The sequence below is a fragment of the Coturnix japonica genome, chromosome 4, assembly GCF_054131305.1.
Source record: "Coturnix japonica strain WE chromosome 4, WE-NBRP24, whole genome shotgun sequence".
In the NCBI taxonomy this organism is placed as follows: domain Eukaryota; kingdom Metazoa; phylum Chordata; class Aves; order Galliformes; family Phasianidae; genus Coturnix; species Coturnix japonica.
The window spans coordinates 49,291,956-49,315,081 of NC_140666.1; the positions used below are offsets into that span (position 1 = coordinate 49,291,956).

The 23,126-nt window shown below is 45.5% G+C and overlaps 2 protein-coding genes across 8 annotated transcripts in view; one reads left to right on the forward strand and one right to left on the reverse strand.

Moving 5' to 3' along the window:
- The first annotated feature begins 806 nt into the window (after positions 1–806).
- On the forward strand, positions 807–16,417 carry KLHL8 (kelch like family member 8). Of its 2 annotated transcripts, XM_085546701.1 has the most exons (11): positions 807–858; positions 5,200–5,563; positions 7,062–7,378; positions 8,289–8,837; positions 11,632–11,818; positions 12,481–12,624; positions 13,345–13,456; positions 14,183–14,351; positions 14,429–14,588; positions 14,988–15,189; positions 15,605–16,417. In XM_085546701.1, the coding sequence occupies exons 3-11, from the start codon at positions 7,172–7,174 to the stop codon at positions 15,726–15,728; spliced, it is 1,854 nt and encodes a 617-aa protein (XP_085402827.1). In that variant the 5' UTR covers positions 807–858; positions 5,200–5,563; positions 7,062–7,171; the 3' UTR covers positions 15,729–16,417. The 2 variants fall into 2 exon arrangements, with proteins under 2 accessions (XP_085402827.1, XP_032299876.2); XM_032443985.2 differs by lacking the exon at positions 7,062–7,378.
- A 2,401-nt stretch (positions 16,418–18,818) lies between these two features.
- The window catches only part of AFF1 (ALF transcription elongation factor 1), a 49,481-nt gene continuing 45,173 nt past the window's right edge, over positions 18,819–23,126 (reverse strand). For all 6 annotated transcript variants that reach the window (XM_015861533.3, XM_085546698.1, XM_085546697.1 and 3 more), the window contains 2 exons: positions 22,662–22,879; positions 18,819–21,397 (listed from right to left, as the gene is read on the reverse strand). In XM_015861533.3, the coding sequence (XP_015717019.2) occupies positions 21,276–21,397; positions 22,662–22,879 (340 nt within the window). In that variant the 3' untranslated portion in view covers positions 18,819–21,275. The remainder of the gene's footprint in view (positions 21,398–22,661; positions 22,880–23,126) is intronic.

Genomic DNA, 23,126 nt, shown 5'->3' on the forward strand with positions numbered 1-23,126 from the left:
GAACACAAGTGACAGCAAATCAAACTGTCAGGCCTCCTAAGCATCTTGGTTCTCTTCTTGGCCACAAGAGACAAGCTTATCCCAAAATCTGGTTGTTACAGGTACTTAGCAGGAGCCTATGCCATCAAACCTCACGTAGCAACTTCCTGTAAAGACCTACAGATGAATACTGGCATCTCACACACTGGCTTAGGGCACTTGTGATTTGAGTGAGAGGCTCTGGACTCATGCTCTGCCTCCTTCTGAGTCATCTCTTGGAGTTGGCACTTCCCTGCCTCAGCCACAGTTCTGACCTGAGCCCCGTGCCAAGGGAATGCAAGCACCACTGAGCTGTGAAATTAGGGGCTGGCCGTACTACTGATGTGCTAATTAAGAACAGAAATTATGTAGCTCTGAGCATCTCTGGTGGAGTCAAACCTTTTCCCTGCATACAAGGTAACTTCATCCAGAGCAGCTGGATGCACTATGGCCTCCACCTGATGACTGGAGCAACACTCAAAATATTTTGCATTTTGCAGCAGTCCTGTTACCATGAATAAACATGCCCTCATGCAAACAATTTCTCCTCTGCATTCTTTGTTTTTTAATGCTCACAATCAAAATAGTCTTTGAGAAACTCCAGTTCAACAGATGCGCAACAGGGAAATACATTCATTGCTCACAGCAAACTCTGTGTGCACAGCTACAGCTGGGGTTTTTAGAAAACTTTAGTCACTTGTGCTCGATATTTGACCGAAATTGTGCTTTTTGAACTGATGTGCTGTGAGGCACCACAGCCCCACACCGCCTCTTCCCGCCTCCTCACCGCGCATGCGCGCTGCTCGCCCCCTCCTCCCGGCGGCCCTCGGCGGAGCTCAGGTGAGCGGCGGCGGCGTGGGGCCCTTATTCATCCCTCCTTCCCTCACCGCTAACACCCCGACCCCTCTTTCCCTTCGATTTACCCGATGAACGGTTCCTTGGGTGGTTCCAGAGGCCACAGCCCGCTTATGAGGGGGAGGGAGGTAGAACGCTCGGAGGCCGCGGCCCTCAGCGGGGAGGGCGGCGCGTCTGGGCCTGGCCCCGGGCCCTGAAGGGAACCTGAGGCTGCGAGAGGAGGAATGGAGGATCACATCAACTCTTATGCTGCTTAAACGGTGGGAAAAATTACCTGCAGCTGCCAGGGAGGGGCTCCCATTGCTTCCTTCCTGCTCATGCAAAAGGGAAGTGCTCCTTCGGCCCGTTATGAGCTGCCTTGCCCAGGTGTCTGTCATCTGTTGATGGGTTCCACCTTGCCATCCCCCCCGGACAATTCCGTATTGGTTGGTAGGAAATTGCAATTGGAGAGATCTTGTTAAGGGATGTGCAGGTGGTGCATCTCCTAGTTCCTATGTGCCCCTTTCTATAATAGTCCTGCACGATGTGGTCATAAAGGTGACAGAATGCAGAGTTTTGGGGCTGTTCTTTGTCACAAAGGCTACTGGAAGCACAAACAGTGTGTATTTTGCACAGGAAAGTAGCACAGCAGCAGAAATCCCACACTGATTGCACTCAGGCTTAAATCTCAGCAGGTGGGTGTGTTCTGCTTGTGCTGGAGGTGAAGCTGTGCAAGGTTCAGCAGCCCTGTGGAGATAAAACATTGGATTAGAGTGAGCTGGTTACTCTGTAATCTATGCCTGAACTCTTACCTGTGTAAATCTACTGTGCTACATGCTGAGATTGCTCCTGTTGTTTATGTGCAGGCACTGAAGGAGCTCACAGCTCAGGTACACTATGTCCAACCCTCAGCCATGCCCACTAATCCTGTCTCTCAGTGCCACATCTTCCCTCTTCATCATCATAGAATCATCATGGGACCACAAGGTTGGAATGGACCTATAAGATCATCTAGTCCAACCGTCCTCCCTTTACCATACCTACAGGAAACCCCTAAACCATGTCTCCTAGCTCCCTATCCAGATGCCTGTTGAACACTGCCAGGGATGGCGACTCCACCACCTCCCTGGGCAGCCATTCCAGTGCCTGACCACTCTCTGAGTGAGAACTAGATAGGCATGTGGAATCTGAATTATGTTGTTTTGATTACTTTCATTTTCAGGTGTATTTAATGAGACTTAAACTAAGCATAGGCTTGCAATGCAGCGTGTGACTTGAACTTTCCCATGTTTTCATGTAACCTCGTGGGCGGCAGCAGCGCCGTACAGTTACCTGCAGAGACTTATCAGGCTCCATCTTAACTAGTTAGTTTTGTTGCTATGACAAAGTCCTTTTGTATCATGAAAGCATCTTTCTGCTTCTGGCAGCTGAGGCAGGAGGACGATCCTCTCCCAGATCAGTGTCACAGGGGAGGATCCTTGTTTCCTTCGCTTCATGAGTGACATTAGTGCCCTGCTTGTGGCTGATGCTCATATCCCCTTTAGCTGCAGAGTTATTTCAGGCACGTTACTTACACTGAAGCCAAGTGCTTTGTTTTATGCTCTCTTCAATTTCAGATGCTTTGGCCCAAGTGACTGAACCTAAAGCAGTTCACTTTGGGATGTTCCTCTTAGTTGAACCTAAGGCATCTCTAATGTATGGGGGGCTCTGAGCTACCATCTCTGCTTGTTTGTATACATGCAGTAGTAAAGGAGGGCTCTGATGGGATCTTCGAATATCAGCGCTGACCAGCTGCACGCTGCCAACACAGACACGACGAATGTTCTAAATGTTCATAACTCAAGAAGTAAAATTGATGGCAGCAAACAGGGGTGAGCTGTAAACAGGGAGTAAGGCCTTTTTGCACCGGGGGGGGTTACTCTTCTATGAAAAGTGCAAAGTAGCTGCCTACGGAGTAACAGCTGATGTTATGAATGAGGCACTTCCTTCAGATTCCTTAGAGCCAGGCACTTAAGTGTGTACTCAGGCTGTATCCAGGCCAGAGCTCTTCACTGCTGAGATGAAAGGAGGGTTATGGCTGGCTGTGACTGTACTTTAGAAAAGAAAGCCTCCGTTTGCATGCAGTAACCTCACCTCTAGCAGCTGGCTGCTGTTATTGCATTCTTGTTTATTTGAGGGGCATCTGAATGGCTTTTCTGTGTCAGTCAGTGGATTCTGAGTGCGTAATTGACAGAACATTTTGCATACAGTCCTGAATGCTTAGTAAGTGTTGTAGCGAGTGATGCTTAAACTGGTGAACTTTTGCATTACTGAGTCGTTGAGAAATACCACAGAATCACAGAATGACCCGGGTTGGAAGGGACCTCAAGGATCATGTAGTTCCAACCCCCCTGCCTGGCAGGGCCATCAAACATACACCTTTACTAGATCAGGTTGCCCAGGGCCCCGTCCAACCTGGCCTTGAACACCTCCAAGGACGGGGCATCCACGACCTCCCTGGGCAGCCTGTTCCAGGGCCTAACCACTCTCCTAGTGAAGAACTTTCCCCGAACATCCAACCTAAATCTTCCCACTTTTAACTTAAAACCATTTCCCCGTGTCCTGCTATTGTCAGCCCTTTCCAGGAGTTTACTCCGCTCCTGGGTGTAGGTTCCCAACCCACTTTCTTCTGCTGTCCCTTTAAGGCTGTGCAATGACAAAACAATTTATCATTCCAGTACAGGCAAGGAGGAGGAGTAGGCTTGGACTTGAAGTACACTGACCTTCGTGACTTCTGCGAGACCTTCACATTTCCGTTTACTGTTCTATTGAAGGACTACTAAAACTCTGTTCTGTTTAAAGTGTAAGGACAGTAAATGCTGAGAGACGGGCATTTAAATCATCCCAGCCTGGTTAGCTTCTGCAAATTAAACATCTCTCCTTGTGCCAGGATCCTGATAGACTGCAAATACATGACCTTAATGTTGTGTATTACATCTCATAGTATTACTTCTGTGCTTAAATCTAAAAGTGCACCATTTTTATATGACAAGCTCTTTATGGCATTGGTTGTTGACTTACTTTAAATCTCTGTCAAAAACATTGCTTGATTTCTTAAATAAGTGATAGGAACTTGGACAGTGATATTTCTCAAGTCTGATGCAACCTGGTAGCTCTTAATTATCAGCAGCCAGCTGGATATCTACACAGATCTCCATCTCCTACAAAGGTGCAGCTGTCTCGTAATCTCAGCTGCTATTTTCCACAGATGATGAGGGTTTGTTTGAAGACTCAAAGTGTGAGATACTATAATTAAGACAAGCGGAGGATCTATGGGTACAGTATCTAAGTGATTTGGGAGGCAAGAAATGTCACAGAAACAAGATGTTCCTGAATTGGTGATGTGGGAGATGAACAAACTCTTTCACGGTGTATTAATATCTGTCACAAAGTCTCATCATGATGAAGCCATAGTGTGTCAGACTGCTTGGGGTCTGAATTATAAATCCAGGTTTTTTAAGCCTGTTAACTTCAGTGCCTTGAAGAAACTTCTTTTATGTGAGGAGGATTTTAATGTCATGTGATCTAGTATTAATACCTGGTCTAGTATTAAATGTGGAGTTTGGCAGCGCTAACCTTGATGACCCTTGAGGTCCTGTCCAACCTAAGCCATTCTATGTGCCCATACACTTACCTGATATTGCCATGATTTATACTGAGAGTTCCCTGGTACATGTGGTTCCTGTGACTGTGATTTCCTCTGGTGTGAGGAGACCAAGGGCTCCAGTATCTGCTCCTGCAGAACCACTGCTAAATGTATCAGTCCATATCAGTGCTCTTCTTATCCAAATGATTGCTCAGACTGTCACTAGCAGCTTCATTTAATAGGAGCATCCTATGAGGATGAAAAGCATGGTTCACAACCAGTTAAGTCTGGTTTTTGAGCTACTGTTCTATTTATTATATTTAAAAACAAACGAAACAAACAAAAAGTTACCCCAGCAGTGTTGATTTAGCTTAGAAATTGTGGGCTTTGTGTTGGTGCTTGCAATGGCAAGTCCAGAACAGGTAAACCTTACACCACCAGTCACTTTTACAAAGAGCCATGTGTGTGGTAAAGCCATGTGTGCAATCAGTTAAAACACGCAGATAAATTTAGCACGTAACACCAAGTGAAATAACCTTATGACTTATGAGCTGCAAACCATTGTTTAGTCATCAGTGGCAGTTCTGTTTGAAAGCAGCACTTCAACTCAGCTGTAAAAGTACCATTGTTTGCTCTGTTTTACTTCTGAATCACACGTGACATTCTTCATAATCCTTGTACAGTGTTCCAACTTCTGTCTTTTTCTTGGATATCTTTTACAGGAAGGATCTTTGCTTGCTGCAGCATTAGTTTCGTCTCACTGTAACCTGCCTGGCTGACTGCAGACAACAGCACCGTGGCTGCACAGAACGTGGAGCTGTCAGCAACACTGAGACTGAGACCATCCGATCACCTGGAGTCACTTCCTGCTCTTTCTGATGCATGAGGAGTTGTAAATGTATTAAGTGGCACGGATACCTTAAAAATATTCCAGAAGAACAGAAGGTCTGCACTCACCCACATGACTTACATCTTTATTTTAAAAGCTTCATTTTGTTCCATCGGTCAGTCAACTTCTTCCAGTGCCAGAGCCCAGGAGCAGGAATCACTGAATTGAGGAAGGATCATTTCTTAGTAGAACGCACAGTAAGTTAACGAGCAAACACAAAATAAAAGCTATCCCAATCTAAAAGAGGAACACAATACTCAATATTCTCTCTGCTTTCCAGAGGTGTTTGTCTTTGAACCTTACAAACTTGATGCTCTCACTTGCCAGAATGTAACAGGACTCTAGTAGCTTGTAACTTGGATCAATATCTTCATGCTTTCCAATAGTATTTCATGTTTTTCTTCTGGGCTTACCATCTTCCACAAAGCTTGTGGATGCACAGCCTAAATCACAGTATCACACAGTATCACAGTATTATCAGGGTTGGAAAAGACCTAGAAGATCATCTAGTCCAACCATTCCCAGTACTTCCCGGCTAGATCATATTCATCAACACAACATCCAAACGTTTCTTGAATACTCCCATGGTCGGTGACTCCACCACCTCCCTGTGCAGTGCATTGCAATGCCTGACTACCCTTTCCTAGAAGTAATACTTCCTAATGTACTGACTGAATCTCCCCTGGCGCAACTTAAAACCATTCCCTCTAATTCTATCACTACTGTTACATCTTACTGATGTCACAGGTTTCAAATTGTCATGGGTGTTAGACACACAGAATTGAAACTTCACATGTGCTATCAAGCTGGAAAATGATGTGCTCTTCCCTAGTGCTTGAGTTTTATTTACAGATAAAAAAGTGGACTTCAGACTTAGCCAGACTGGAGGTCACAGTATTTGGAAGAGTGAAATATTTGTGTGACAGAAGCCAAAGTAAACCTTCTTTCTATTGTCTGTGATATCCCAGATGTGTCTTTCAATTCTTGGAAAGCTGTGATAGAACAACCACGATTCCTTTTGTCAGATCTGCATAAATCTTAGACACCAAAAACACCTGCAGCTAAGTCAGGTAGATAGAGTCTAAAAAGCTAGCAAACAGTAACACGATTTGCTGCATGCACATTTTCATGTTTTAGGTTAATATTAGGTAAAGGAAAATCATTCCAAAATTTTTCCTTAAACATAAATTCCTTTACACTTTAATTCTTGTTGAAACACTAATAGAGTGGCTTCATTTTTACATATGCATCAATACAGATAATACTTTGGGATTGCTCTGGCTGTTGAGATTGAGAAAAACTGAGTATGTACAGATATACCTGTGGGGGTCAAATTAGTCTGTCTCTGGCAGCAGTGATGAGATGAGGAGAGAATCCCATCTGCCTGTGGTCCATGGCCCTTCTGCTCCTCTGCTATCCACAGATGTTAGGTGAGGAACAGCAGAGGACACATCACTGCCTTTTCTTCATATCTTTTTTCAACAAGTGTGGGGAACGAGTTCATAAACAAGGGCTTTTCCCAAAGGTACCTGCATATGATTTGCCTGCAGGACTCTTCCCCTCTTCCCACTCCCCCTAACTAAGATCAGCAGTAGTATTTTTAGCATGTAATCTGATGGTGGATACTGACATTACCTGATATCTCCTTTGTCCTTTTTTTTTTTTGTGTGTGTGTGCTTGTGTATGTGCTTTTAGATAGGAAGATGAAAAGAACTTAGCTACATTTTAGGACTGACTCCTGATGGGCTGGACTTTGTCTCGGTGGGAATATTTGACGGTTCACTCTGCAAAAGACGAAACAACCAATGGCTTCAGAATCCATGGTCCCAGAGCAGGCAAAACAACATCCAATGAAGGGAAAGAGGCGGTCACAGCAAAAGCAAACTCGATCTTCCAGCAGTGATGGTGAAGATGATATCTTTGTATTTGAAGCAAACGAGGCTTGGAAGGATTTCCACAGCTCTCTTCTTCACTTCTTTGAGGCTGGAGAGCTCTGTGATGTTACGCTGAAGGTGACAGAGACCACCCACATTCATTGTGTTTTAACAGTCTGAAGATTAAGCTATAAATGTGCTGGAGATGGCAGTGAGTTTGGGCAGGGGTGTGGAAGTGACAGAATCCCTGTTTGAGCTGAGGCATTTCTAGATAAGCTCTTAGATTTTTTGTAATTTACAAAGGTCACAACTAAAATGTAAATGATTAAGATACTGACAATCCAGGAGAGCAAGTTCATGACTCACCTCACCCAGTTTGCTCTGTAAGGAAGTTCCCATGGTTGATTTGTTCTCTACTATGTTATTTCAGCTTCCAGCTCCTTGCAGACTCTCTGTTCACACACTTTGATCCCAAATGTTATCCGTAGTTTTGCCTCCTGTGTTTCTATGCTAGATCTTTCCTGGCAAACAGGATTTCTGTAACAAATTGAGCTTCCAGCATTCTCCTGGAAAATAAAAAACCCTCAATCACATTGTTCTACAACTGATCAAAGAGGAAACGAAAAGGATGAAGCCAGTTTTATTATTCTTATGCAGTGTTGTTTTAAATGCATTCTTTTCATCTCAGCTTTCTATTACTTATGTCCTGATCACAGGAAATTTGTAACTACCATTTGCAGCTATGTTTGCCAGCACGTACAAACATTGAGTATTGCTTAATCAAGTACTGCTTCCTTCTGCTACAACCTTGTCCTACTCTGGTAGTCAGGTTACAGCTGAAATCTGCTTGGGATGTGCTGATGTCTAATGTCTAATCTAATGTCAGCAGTATGAGGGAGATGGAATTCATTTGTTTCAGCAAAATACAGAAGCTCAGTGTATGCTTGGCTCAGAAATTTACCTTTTCAGCTTAACTGTCTTTTATAACTGGAAGAAAACTACCTGAAATTGATATTTCAATAAAATAGTTTTCTTTTCTTTTTCTCAGGTTGGTACAAAGCTCATCTCCTGCCACAAACTGGTGCTGGCATGTGTTATACCTTACTTCAGAGCCATGTTTCTTTCAGAAATGGCTGAAGCCAAGCAGACGCTGATTGAGATCAGGGACTTTGATGGCGATGCGATAGAAGACCTTGTGAAGTTTGTCTACAGCTCCCGGCTGACACTGACTGTGGATAACGTCCAGCCACTCCTGTATGCAGCTTGCATTCTTCAGGTGGAACTGGTAGCAAAGGCGTGCTGTGAATACATGAAGCTGCACTTCCATCCTTCCAACTGCCTGGCGGTCAGGTCATTTGCAGAGAGCCACAACCGCATTGACCTGATGGACATGGCCGATCAATATGCTTGTGAACATTTTACTGAGGTGGTGGAATGTGAAGACTTTGTGAGCGTCTCACCTCAGCACCTCCATAAACTGTTGTCCTCCAGTGACCTGAACGTAGAAAATGAAAAGCAGGTTTACAATGCTGCTATCAAGTGGCTGCTGGCCAATCCACAGCATCATGCCACGTGGCTGGATGAAATTCTCGCACAGGTAGGGCAGGCATCACTGATTTGGGTCTGTGTCAGCTGGTTTTACTTAGGTAGATTATGAGAAGAAAAACGTTTTTACCAGTCGGTGCTTGTGAATACAAGTCATGTATTGGCAGTGCAAGCAGGTTAGGCCTTGGGACTGTCAGGATGAAGTTATGTTACTCAGTTTCTGTCATGAAAAATATTACTTACTGTAAAGTCATCAGTGGGGGGAGGAAGGGGAAGTCAACAAAAAGTTACATCTCTGCCACAACACGGTATCTCTAGTTTTACACGTAGGGAGGTGGAGAACACAGAGCCATCACTTCATGTGGCTCAATGTCACTACAGCCCAAATGTAATTTCCCTTGCTGGTAAGTGTTTGTACTTGGAAAGGAGAACAAAGCTGTTTAAGAGGTATAGTTGGATGGCTAGGGAGGCAAAACTGTAATGGAGATAAGTCATCAAGGGATGCTACTTTCTAGAATGTTTGTATACATAAATAGGGAAAGGCCAAGATTTTGCAGACCCATTAAAGCTAGAGTAGTACTGCTGATTACCTGTAGGCTCTGAAAGGAGTGTGCAGTTTAATCCTCTAGGCTTGTTAAGTAAGTGTTCATTGCTGAGAGAAACATGTCACAGCATCACAGGGTCACTCGGATGAACACCCAGAGCCCTTCCTGTCAAAATGTGGACTGTTTCAATAAAGCTTTGCACATGCTGATTTTAATCCAGCATTTGAGATAGGAACCTGCCCTGAGGAGGAGGGGGAACATGTTGTGTGCTGCAGAGTGCCACAAGCATCATAGTAAACTGGATCAGCTTGGGGTCTCACAGCTGTCCCTGAACTCCACTGGGAACATGCTGCATTGATCGTATTTGCATCATAGGAGTATCAAGAGGTCTGCTAACATGGTGCTGTTTTTGTCCTGACACATCATTTTTGATATATCTCTGTAAAAGATCACGACTGTTTAAACATTTTCAGTTGCGTCTAGACTGCCGTAAGGTTTGGGGTAAAAAAAATAAAACTCCTTTAAATATACAGGCTATATAATTGGGGCTTTTTAAAAGGATGCAGTTATATAATTGTATATAATACAGTTATGTTAGCAGATTATTAGCTTTATTCGTGGAAACTAGAGTCTGGAGCAAAGCACTGAACAAGTAAAACTGAAAATAAGGGCTATTTAGCAAGATATGTAGAGTCTAGAGTTGAATACAATGTAATTGCCAGCAGAAAACAGGACTGGGCTTCCTAACAGTTGATCATACATCATAGTCACTCTTAGGGGTTTTCCTGTTATCATAAACTTCTGACTTCTCATCAGCCTGGAGTTCTTAATGTATCATTAACCTCCCAAGTCTATTAGCAGGGCACTGGCAGTGCTTTGGGTCAGCCTAAAATAAACCAGTGCCAAAGAAAGTGAAGAAACAGGATTGAACCCAAGTGGTTAAGGAAGAATTGCAAGAGAGATCAACTTAGAGTCAAAGACACTTGTGTAACAGCACCATTCTGCTTCTCTGAGAAGCTCCTGATATGCTGGGTTTGTCCTGCACCTTGCGGAGCTATCTGAGGGCTCATCAAAAGCAAGACACTACTTTACTTCAGTTTGCCCCTGTTCAGACCTGTCAAAATTGCTGGCCTTCTTTTTGACACCCCACTCTGATTATCCTTCATATTCCTCATTGCTTCTCCCAGAAGGAGGAATTAAAGGTTTGCAGAAATGAATTCTATGGGGAGGGACATTTCAGGGTGGAAATTGAGGCTGACCTCACTTCAGATCTGCTCTGTCCTTGGGATTGTTCCAGGCAGTGGCTGCTGGTAGTGGTCTCACTCAGGCAGCCTCGTCATCGTGCCTGACCATCAACCATTCTGAGGAAGGATAGGAAGGATTTGGGGAAAGAAGCACCTTGGTAACAATAGCCATTAGGAAAACTGAAATCTGTACAGTAGCAACCTCACTGTATCAACATCTGCCAGTACCGTTACATCCTTACAGTTCTCCTTTGTGTCACTGCATCATCACACTATTTTCACATTAATCCTTTCAACAGTCTTGAACCTTCTCCTGTTATTATATTCCACTGTGTATCCGATGCCAAGATTTTATAGTCTTGTTTGAAAAGACTGTACTTTTTGCTCTGTAGTCCTCTCTGACACCCAGGCTGCTCTATGCTCCCTCCAGACTTTGGCAATTAGCTGTAACTGGTTGTTTCATTTTATTGTGAGCTCTGTCAAGCCCACCCTAGAGAAGGGGATTCCTGCCCCTTAGTTCACTCTGACAGGGTTTCCATTGACTTGCCATTACCACACTAATCTGAAATGTGCTATTCCAGAACTGCTGGCTCAGGAAGGAAGTGCTCACACTCCCCTGGTATGGGCAGCTGCCCTTCTTCCTCCATTGCAAAGGCATTTGCCTACAGTCGCAAATGGTTGTGGCAAATAATTGTCACCAAAAATAACCGTTTGTATCAGGGTTAGTCTGGAAAAGAAAACAAAAGCTGCTCTTCTTACTGAAGGGTAACTTCAGCACTGGAACAGGCTGCCCAGGGAGGTGGTGGAGTCTCCTTCTCTGGAGATATTCAAGACCCAACTGTACACCTACCTGTGTGACGTGGTGTAGGGAGCCTGCTTTGGCAGGGGGTTGGATTCAATGATCTCTAGAGGTCCCTTCCAACCCCTACAATTCTGTGATTCTGTGAAGGGTGTGGGGCTGACAGTTGGCTTGGAAGTCGAAGTCCGTTACGTGTACGTCACTATAAATGGTCAGATCAGTTTAGCCAGTTACTTCAACTGTGTTCATTTCTGTCAGGTACGACTGCCTCTCTTGCCCATTTGTTTCCTTATGGGTGTTGTGGCAAAGGAAGAGATTGTCAAGCAGAATCTAAAATGTAGGGATTTGCTGGATGAAGCAAGAAACTACCACCTTCACCTGAGCAGCAGGGCAGTGCCAGACTTTGAATACTCCATTCGCACAACACCAAGGAAGCAGACTGCTGGTAATTAAATGTGTGTCTGATTATCCAGTATGGAGTGGTGTGGAGAAAAGGCAGAGCATCTGCATAGGGTTAGACAGCTTAATGGAAGTGGATGTTAATGTGTAACTGGGAAAGCCATTATGTCCCCCTGGTGATTAGGTTATGGGCTGCATTTTCTGAACAGAATTTTGGCAGTTTCTCTGTTTAGAGCAGCATTTAATCTTATTGGCTAGAGCTGTTAGGGGTATTACGTGCAGGCAGTAAGCAGAAAGCTGTACAGAAACCAGTGGACATACACCTTTTGGTGCCAGAACGCTGAGCGAGCTGTTAAACTCTGCTTAACCAACACCAAAAGCAAGTCATGCATGTTAGACCGCAAATTCTAATTCTTATATTCAGTTAAGATGTAGCAATCAATCAGTTTTTCTCCCTAAGCAAATCAGAAAAAAAAAAAAGCCTGTTTAAAATATGCCTTGCTTTTATGAGAGAGTAGACAATAAATTGTCCTAAAAGCATGCCAAACAAATGCCAAAGGCCATCATCCCGTATACAGGGCAATTACTGCCCCCCTTGAAGTGAAATAAGGCTTCTCCTGAAGTATGTGGTTTGCCGTCAACTCTGGTGTAGAATTTGATCCCTGTTTTCTCTGCAAGCTCTATGGAAGCCTCCTTTGTCTCCTCCAGGTGTGCTGTTCTGTGTTGGTGGCAGGGGAGGATCAGGTGACCCATTCCGCAGCATTGAGTGTTACTCTATAAATAAGAACAGCTGGTTCTTCGGCCCTGAAATGAACAGCAGGAGAAGACACGTGGGTGTAATCTCTGTGGGAGGTCAGTAATCCTACTCGGGCAACCTCGTTCAAAAGAGTTACATGACTTATCAGTTCAGTATTCTTTGTTTTCATAAAACTTCTTCCCCATGAAGAGGTTTTTCCTTCTAAAACAATATCTGAGAGCACACTTACTGAAAAGCTATTACTGCCAACTGCACGTAGCCTGCTGCCTTAAGTGATTTAATCATTTCCAGACCATTCCTAAACAAATGGAGGTGCACAGCAGAGTAACCCAGAGTTTGCTAGTTCTCATGTAAGCTTCCTTCATATTTAAATCCATACAAACTAGCCACTGAGTCTCCGAGGACAGAGCAACCTTTATCTTTGGGTCCACAACTTTTGGCAGGCAGCTTAGTATCCATGGTGCAACTCCCCTCTGTCCACAGTCACCCCTGTGTTGCTGCATCAGAATGGAAATCTTTCCCTGTAAAATCTGGGAGAAGCTGAGGTAAACATCTGAAATTGACCTGGCCTGCACTGCTTGAGTTATGGGAGGATTTCATGTCGATGTATCTCAGGATCTGTGTAAAATCTGTGATAAAACAGATCTCTGGTTGATCAGAACATATAAAAGTACAAAGTCCTTCCTTAATAAAATCCCAGTAACCAAAAACCTTTAAAAACATGACCTTGTTTGGGCTCGTTGCCCCACACATGTAAATGAAAACTGAAATGTTACCAAGCAACCTCCATATCCAAATACGTGTGTGCCTTTCAGGTAGAGTCTATGCAGTGGGTGGACATGATGGAAATGAACATTTAGGAAGCATGGAAGTGTTTGATCCTCTCACAAACAAGTGGATGATTAAGGCATCAATGAACACAAAGAGGTACGTGTGCCATGATCCCACATGGTACAAAGTTTAAGTCCTACTCCATGATAATCATCTCCTGCTACTGCTGGAAACCCATTTGTTCTGCCTTTATGTGGGCTTCCAAACTCTGCTATTTTTAGGATTCTTTTTTCTATGTTGTGGCTTAAATGCTGTGCTTATCTTCTGCAGAGCAAACAAAAATCTGTGTCATATACTTGCACATATTTGCACATATTGTTTGCAAACACAAAGTCGTGTGTTATATACCAAGTATTTCAGTGCAGAACTACAAAATCCCCCTCTCCAGGGAAAGGCCCTGGTGCTTTCTTGCTTTCTAATGCCACTCTCATCCTATTTGGGCTTTTCTTTAGGATGGGCTGGCTTCAGAAATGAGGAGAAGCTTTTCCATTGCAACTGTGCTTATGTTCTGATAACAGATAAAGATTCTGAAACTGGTTAAGTGGTTTTCTGGTATTTTATCTCTTATAAACAATGATAGCCACCAGCACATGTATAGTAAAATGCTTCATGGCCAGGGAACCTCTTCCTTCTGGCAAAGTTCAGTTCTGGACTTCTGTGACATTTCTTACTTAGGAAGCTGGGCAGTATTGCAGACCCATTACTTTATTACTTTTTTCCCACTACTTTGAAAGCCTTACCAGTCAGTTACCATTGCACCTGATGTCTTTCTCATCCCCTTTACGGATGTGCACTGAGGCCCTGATTCCATGCTTCTCTTAGGAGAGGAATTGCTCTTGCTTCCCTCGGGGGCCCTATTTATGCAATAGGAGGTCTAGATGACAACACGTGCTTCAGTGATGTGGAAAGATACGACATTGAGTCCGATCGATGGAGTGCGATAGCCCCCATGAACACACCCCGGGGGGGAGTCGGCTCCGTAGCCCTCATGGTGAGTTTGTTTCCTCTCAGTGCTGCTTTTCAAATATTAAGTTTTCTAAACAATCTTTCCCTATTCAACTTTTTCAGAACCATGTGTATGCTGTGGGTGGCAATGATGGCATAGCATCTCTTTCCAGTGTGGAGAAATATGATCCCCATTTGGACAAGTGGATGGAAGTGAAAGAGATGGGGCAGCGAAGAGCGGGCAATGGTGTCAGTGAGCTCCATGGTTGCCTGTATGTTGTCGGTGAGTAGGCCAAGGCACTGTGTTGGGCAGAGCTGTCCTGTATGATGTGCTCCTGTGCAGGAGAAGAAAGCATGAGGGCACGGTTGAACGAAGGAGTGGTAGCTAGGAAATAAGAAGTTTCACTGGCCCACACCAATGGGAACGCATTACTGAAATCAGTCTTATTCAAGGATTTGTTTCCTACTTTGGTTTTCAGCAGTGGCTTGTTTTGAAAGTACTGCAAGAGCTTGCTGACAGTGGAGAGAGCTGTTGAATTAATGTTCAGGTGGCTTTAAGATTTGGTTAAAAACAGACTGGGGCACTAGGCCACTGCATGCTAAGAAAAGCCGTGTAATGCACATCTAGGCCATCACCACCACTGGAAGTGGCCAGGTATCAATATCTAATGACTTTTTGCAGGTGGCTTTGATGACAACTCTCCACTGAGCTCCGTGGAGCGCTTTGACCCACGCAGTGACAAATGGGAGTATGTCGCAGAGCTCACAACCCCGAGGGGGGGAGTTGGCATCGCAACGCTGATGGGCAGAATTTTTGCAGTTGGAGGTCACAACGGTAACGCCTACCTGAATACCGTGGAAGCATTTGATCCCATAGTTAACAGGTAATTCTCTTTTTTTATTTGGCCTAAAAAAGAAACCATATCCGCCTGTATGGAAGGAACACAGCATAACAGAAGCAGCGTACAGTAATTGAGTAATACTCACATAAGCGATGTGGGAGTGCTGCTCACGTCACTAGGTTCTTCTTGGAATTCTTATTTAGGCACACCCTCCTCCCTCTTCCTCCTCTTGGCCGTCCCTTGTCCTCTTACCTTCACTCAGTTTGAATCTGTGTTCCTGTGGTAGTTCCAATCTGATTTTGCCCTAAACTTACTGGAGAAATAATGAGAATGAATGAACAAAGTACAGTTAACAGCTAGGTTCTATAATAGAATTTCAAATCTTGGAATAATAACTCAGGTTACTCAGAAAGGACACAGACTCACTTGTCGTCTTCTCCTTTGCCCTGTGCTCCAGGTGGGAACTCGTTGGCTCTGTGTCACACTGCAGAGCTGGGGCAGGCGTTGCCGTGTGTGCCTGCCTCAGCAGCCAGATCCGTGATGTGGGCCAAGGATCCAGCAATGTAGTTGACTGCATGTGAACTCAGCTGCCTCCTCCAAATTCCAGGGGAACAATCATACAGAAGCACTGCAGAGCTTTTAAATGTGGTGGTTTGTGTGGTAGGTTAAGGAACACAATACATTTTCCCTGTGAAAATGTTACCTTCTGTGACTTTTAAGCTTCTGGTGGCTGACAACTGCAGTGTAGAAGAGCCTGTGAAAACATGGGACAGCAGTGTGACTTTGTCTCGCTCCATGCTGAGATCATTCCATCTTTGAGAAGTGAAGATAAAGAGCCATTTGAGGCAGCTGTTGCAGGGACTCATTGAACTGCAAACCAGACGTGGACAAGTGAGGAGCAAGCAGAGGGCAGCATCACTGAGCCTCACCTGACAGCCCTGCTGTGTGTTTCCTGAGGGACTGGAGTGCCATTTCTTAACATAACTAACTTATTATCAGGAATGCAATCTTAAAACGTTTCCTAATCATAGAAGATCTTTGAAACAGAGCTTTTCGGTTCTCCCTGGGCTAACTGGATACAGATGTTAACTGCTCACCTGCTGTGGGACTGCTGGCTGCGGTGGAGATGGCAGCACTCAGCCTGGACCTGCCTCTCGAGTGCTCCCTCAGCCCCACACACTTGTTACAAAGCTGAAAAGACTCTCAGAGCCTGAGCATAGCGACTGGAATACTGACATTGTTTTATCCTCAATAAAATCTGTAGTAATGACTCCCTCTGAAAGGCTCCATCTGTGAAGAGATCAACCCCAAAGTAACAGCTGAAGGCTGCAGTGGTCTCTGAAACCCCTTTGTCACAGGAAAGGGACACACACACACACATTTGCAGTGTTCTGTTGAGAGTTTTGAGTGCAAGTCTAGCGGCCAGGCTGAATTTCAGGATCCAGTAACAGATGTGGGGTAACAGTTGAGGTCGTGGGTCCTTAGGATTATTCAGCCAAAACAATCTCTCAAAACCAGTTGAAGCTTTCAGTCGGCAGCAGGAAGAATGGAAAAGCAGCAATACTTAGAGCAAGGACTAAAACAGGAACTCGTCACTGCTCTGTGCACAAGTGACTTGTTACACAGTTACAAACCCTGTCTGCAAGGTCAGGTCTGGTTGGAAAGACCTCAGCATCCTGTTCTTGCCCAAACACGTACAGGGTGGGGACTGATTGTCCTCTGTGACCACAACCCCGAGGTACTGCCTTGTTCAGGTGACGGGAGAGCAGCAAATGTCTGTGCCTTCTCTGCCAGGGAACTGGGTGGGTTTTAAGGTTCCTTCCAACCCAAGCCATGCTGTGCTTTTGTGATTCAATGAAATGAAGCCTTGTATTTTCATTTAGGCTGAATTGACTTTTAAAACAAATCTCTGTGCCACAGCAGCACCGTGTGCTGAAAACCCAAGTTCCAGATGTTCCACAATGTTTTGCTGGCTACTTCTGCCACATCAGTATTTGTTTCCCGAACCTTTGCGTGGTCTCTTGACTGGAGCTGGCAGAAAGCACAGCGTTCCTTGCCAGGAGATTAAACTAATATTTGTAATTCTTTCCTGGCTCTGTCATCAAGCTTGGTGCTGCTGACACCTCACAGTGTTTTTGGATGCAGTGCCTTGGCTTCCAATTTGAAAGCTCTTATGGCACCAAAACCGAGTCCACCCGCAGCCACATAACTGCAGCCATCTGCCTGCAGTCAGATGCGGACAAACAGCATCCATGTAGGCAGGCACCTGCTGGTCTGAACCACAAATCTCTGATAGTTACTCACCCGACGGGTGCTCCTCCCAGTCCTAACACATCTGCACTGTGTGGGCTTCAGAAAGGCAAGTGGACGTGCCTTCCATCAGCCCGACAGAGGCAAAAAAAAGGCACAGCGAGGCAGAGGCAGCAGTCACAGCCACACATGGGTGCCCCAGCGACGTGGAGCAGAGCTGAGGCTGTAGCCACTCAGCTTGGGATTGCTGAAACAAGAAATTCCACCCCCTGGCGGCTTGTTTGGCATTTTGCCGTTTCAGATCACACTGCCATTTCTTTCACTGGAAGAATTTAAAAACAAGCAAGTCAAAATTAATTTGTTTGAATTATGTATAAACTCTGCCTTTATATGATCCATACACACGTGCACACAGCAGTTCATCTCCCCGTACAGAAGACAGACAAAAAGATCTGTGGCACAATTTCTTTGGAGGGAACTTTACCTTGTTTTCCTTTCCTGTGCCACAGATCCCATGTGCCCAAGGGCCCGGCTCATGGCAGGCAACACTCAGCAACATTCAAACCTTACTTTAAGGACATCTCCACAGAGAATTGTGGTGTTTCACATGCACATTAAAATGTTGAGCAAGATAGGGTTTAAAAAATACATATGGAATCACAGCAGTGACATTTGATATCTTCTCTCCATCCTCAGCAGCTCTGTTCTGAGATACTCGGAGTGCCACAAGATGCTGGGCTCCATGTGGCTCCCAGGAATGCCTCTTCCAAATGTAGGAGTAGAACAGAACAAAGCCATCAGCGTGGCTTGAACAGAAGAGTGGTTGAACAGAAGCATTCTGAAGCAAAACGCTGGACCTAAAGAAAAGCCTGACCTCAACAACACTGGGGGAAAGAAGCCCCATAGGACTTCCAGGGGCCTCACTGCTCAACTCAACACCCCAGAAGAGCAGCAGCAGCATGTTGCAGATATGTGTACAAACCTATGGGTCAGGAATAGCAGTGTTTGGAAACATATTCAGAAATGCTGACAGTGGCCCAGGAATGCTGTTGACTTTGATTATTAACAGTGCAATTAACGTAAAGCAAGCACGAGCCGTCAGAGAGAGATCCAAGTGAGACCGCAATCAACTTTCATGCAGCTGCTTTGCCAAAAACAAAAGCAAGCATTTAAAACAGGGTCCAGTATTCGGAATGCTTCAGATGCTACATTAAAAACCACATCCATTAGCAGCAAACGTGATAGGTGCAAAGCGTATTGCAGAAAAGACCTGAATTAAACGCGTATCCCAGCAATGTGGAGAGGTGAAATCGCTGTTCCTGGGAGCAAAGACATTCACCGCCACCAAACAAAGCAGAGGGCAGACAGCAATTTCTCTCCTAGAACACGAAGACTCTGGCAACGACTCACAACAAACGGGCTACTTCATGTATTGTTTATTACCCACATGAGCGAATTGACCATGTCGGACACTCCGTCGCACACAGGGCAGAGGTTATGTACAAGAGGCACACATGCCCCCAAAATAAGTTTAAGGTATACAGGTTTGTAATGAGAACCAAGATGGAAGGGAGAAAAACCAAACACAAGGACATTGCAATCAGACTTTGACCTTCAGTTAACAGAAGAGATCTCTGTCTCCATGGAAGCAGGGCTTTTCAACTCTTAAATAAAAGGCATCTTAAAAATAGAACATATAACAATTCAAACACATTATTTCTTCTAAATAAATATTGTGTGGAAATGATGCTGCATTGCCACCACAGCCTCCTCTCCTTCAGGGACTCAACCATCACCTCTAATTTTCCTCGGATGGTTTTGTTTCCTAATGGCAAATCCTCTTTTTTTCTTTCCCCCCATTTTTTGAAGGGCCTGATCAAACTCAGGTGAAAACTATGGGCATCTTTCCCTCACGGGCCTCTCACCTGGCTCATGATGGAAATACGATGGCTTTCTGAAAATGAGCTCCAACTTAAGCTGTCTCTTCCACCAACAGAAAGAAAGCGCTGCTTCCACCCACCCCTGGCTTTGAAATGAGAAACCCTTTTCCACCTTCCAGCTGCTTTCCAACCACGACAGCACTCCCTGCCCTCTTCCTCAGCTGGAGCACCTGGACACAGCCTTACTGCATGGCGAAAACAGAAAGTGGCAGCGACCCTCCACTTTGCACGCCATGAACAGGCTCCCAGTTACTCCTCGCCACTGCCCCGGGGCAGCTTATCCCCGAAATGCACTAAGGCTTTTAATAAAGTGAACATACGACAACTCAAGGGTACGTCTCCGGCACAGCATTGCTGGGTTAGCCCCCAGCAGGGGAAAGCCACGCCTGCAGGACCTATGTGTGGTAATGCAGAACCCCCCCTGCTTCCAAGTATTTACTGCGGATTCTCGTGAGCCTCTGAACTACCCGCAGGCATTTTGCAAGGGGTTACTGCTGCACTTGTGCAGACCTGCTCCTCCACACTGAAATTACGTAGGGAAAGGGAGCTAACTGACCGGAGATACATTCTTCCCTGTAAGCACAATTTATTTTGGGATATCGTCCTCCTCTTCACCACTCCCACAGCTGTGAGGAACGTGAGAGGGGACCAGAGGGCTAAGGCACACTATCAGATATGAGGATGGCAAGATGCTGCTGTCATGCAACAGGAAATCTTTGGGTACAGAAGACTGTCTTCCTACAAGTGCCGTGGATGCTGCCTTCGCTGCTTCTGCCACCTGCCAAATCACAGTTCTAAAAATGCAACTCCTGACAAGGACAAAGGCTTACAAACACCTCGCTGTTCCCTTTTGTGCTCCCTTGAAGACAGGTTGCACATCCCTGGGCCCACTCTGTGGTTTAGCTGAGGTAGAGCACACAGTTACCTCCCACGTGAAGGGCACCTGATTTTGGTATCCAAATCCTGCTCCTGGATATTCACTGGGACCAGCAAGGGCTGCAGGCCAACGTCTGAACACAGGACTCACTCTGTGCCCCATGAGGCCACATGGCCTCTCCCTGTCCCAACTCTCCCACCCAGGGCAGCGCTCAAGTGAGCACAGTGACCAAAGACATCTGTCCACTCCCCCTGAATTGGCGCAGTGTGAGCAGACAAGGTGTCCTCAGCAGGAGTAACATCCCTCCATTGCAGGGCCAATGCCGAGCCCCAGCTGCATTTGGCTTTCACAGCTGAAAAAAGCTGTGAAAAAAGCGTTCACGAGCGAGATGGTGAGCAACGTCATGTTAGGGTGCGTGTGAGGTGAGATGGAGGCACAGTGACGTGACTTTGGAAGTGGACGTGCAGCACCGTTGGCAGGGTGTCATCAGTGCAGCTGCTGGCAGGCAACACATGTGAGTGAGGCTGGGGCCGGCGAGTCAGAGCACTCTGCTGTCTGTACTGAATTGATGGGGATGCCACTCGCCATCCAAAAACCAAGATCCAACATGATGGATCGTACTCACGCTCGCAAATACACTCATTCCACATCTCCTTCAGGCACACAACCATTGCAGACCGTGGTGTGTTGCATAATAACTTCTGGAGGCAGATTTCCTTCTTGTCGGCACTTCTTCAGGTATGATTATTGTCCTGCTGGTTATTTGTAATAGAAATGTTTATAGACCATCAACACATAGAGCCACTCAGATGATTCATTGCACTTCACCATTTTAAACGAAGGTGCCATCAACGCTGAGGCCCTCCTCTGTCTCTTCTTTTCCAAGGCAACAAAATGCTACCCTAAAATAAAGTTCATTTTTTTCCAGTGTAACCAGATTACTTCACCTTTATTTATTTCCCTTGCAGGTGCTTCGTATCCAATAATTCAGCAAGCCAGAGTGTTTCTGAAGCTTCCAAAGTGCAAAAGAGTTCAAGGTACTTAGCCACCGAGAGCACCAGTTAAGGCGTACTTGTGTTCAGTCTCAGCCAATGTAAACCCTGTCTAGTGTAGTGTACCATTTCGGCCATGCTACTGGTCAGTGCCAGAGGGCACACCGCTGTGCTGAGCTCAGCAAAAAACTCTGCAAAAAGATTAGAGAGAGAGAAAATGATTGGTTGGTTTCAAGCAACAGGCGCAGAATATTTGGCAATATATCCCTTCACCCCAAAACACTGTGTGTGTGATGAACAACAGCACTGTGAGCACTGGGGTGCGTTGTAGAGAGCGCGGCCAGCAGCGTGAGGGAGGTGATCCTTCGCCTCTACTCTGCCCTGGGGAGGCCACATCTGCAGCACCGTGCCCAGCTCTGGGCTCCACAGCTCAAGAAGGATGGGGAACTTCTAGTGTCCAGCAAAGGGCAACAAAGATGATGGGGGCCTGGAGCACCTGCATGGGGAAAGGCTGAGAGAGCTGGGACAGTTCAGCCTGGAAAAGGGAAGGTTGAGACTGGATCTGATCAGTGCTTATCACTACCTAAAGGATGGGAATCAAGTGTGTGGGGCCAGGCTCTTTTCTGTGGTGTGCAGTGATGGGGGCAGCGGGCACAGACTGCAACACAGGAATTCCATAGGAACAGGAGGAAGAACTTTCCTGTGAGGGTGACAGAGCACTGGAACAGCTGTCCAAAGAAGCCGTGGAGCTTCCTTCTCTGGAGACATTCAAAGCCTGCCTGCACATTTTCCTGTGCAACCTATTTTAGGGAACCCACTTTAGTGGGGAAGTTGGACCAGATAATCCCCAGGGGGGGATACCCTCCAACCCCTACGATTCTGTGATTCTATGCAATAAGAACGTAGCAGTGGTTTTACTGCCAAATGCTTGTCACATACTCAATAAAGACTCCAGTTCAAGTGCTGCTTGCTTACTGTCTCATAGCAGGAAACCAGTCTTACCATTTTCAAGTCAAGAATTTCAGAGTCAGAGAATTCTGACAAACAAAATGAAACACAGGGCTACTGGGCACAAATCTGATTGAAAGTGAAGTGAACCAACTCAGAAAACCTAAGCTCCCTGCAAGGGAAAAACAAAGAGCAGAAAAACCCCTGGGCTGGCTTTCTCTCATTAGCACAAAGCGATTTGCCTGGTTTCCTGCCCTGAACTCTCACCCTTAGTTCACAGACATCTGAGGCTGCCAAGACAACCTTTCAATTGGAACACTCACCAATATATCATCACTAAGTACTTCTGCCAAAAACCTGCCAATACATCGCAGGTGTCTATTTCAATGTATTTAAGGCTTTCTCCTGTAGTTATGGTGTTTGTTATACCAAGTGTTAGAATTTAATTAAGCTCGTACAAATAAACACAGTGTGCAAAATGGAAGAGCTAAAGTGAAGAAACCTTACCCTTATTATTCTTGGACAGTGCATCAGCATGTTCCCAAATATTATACGCATAGAGGACATAGGAAGTGATGTTGACGTATGAAGAGGTGATGCTTGGGATGGTGACTGAAGAGCCAACGCTATTGCAACCACAATTGCTACCATTTGATCCCTGCTGAGAACTCATCGATCTGGCAGGAGAGGGCACTGGAGAATGAGGAGAAGGCACGCCTGTGCTTCTGCAGGAGAAACAAACACCACCGTCAATGTCTGTTTTCAGAGCTGTCCTATCACAAGGCTATTTCATGCCAGGAGCTATCTGGTGTCATCTGGACCTGCACTTAATGTGGCCAGCTTGCTAGCCTGCAAGGTCCCATCACAGCTTCCTGCCACTAGTTCCACCACTGCACCTGGGAGGCCATTTAATATCAGCAGGCTGTAGTGCACACATGGCAGAAAAATAACTAGCTCTAGACCAAGTGAGCC

Excerpts from the sequence above, each read along its gene's own strand:
- KLHL8 (XM_085546701.1), top strand. The coding sequence starts at position 7,172 with ATGGCTTCAGAATCCATGGTCCCAGAGCAGGCAAAACAACATCCAATG. Across the intron at positions 12,625-13,344 it reads GGGTGTAATCTCTGTGGGAG|GTAGAGTCTATGCAGTGGGT; the intron begins GTCAGTAATCCT and ends TGTGCCTTTCAG. Across the intron at positions 14,589-14,987 it reads TGGTTGCCTGTATGTTGTCG|GTGGCTTTGATGACAACTCT; the intron begins GTGAGTAGGCCA and ends GACTTTTTGCAG.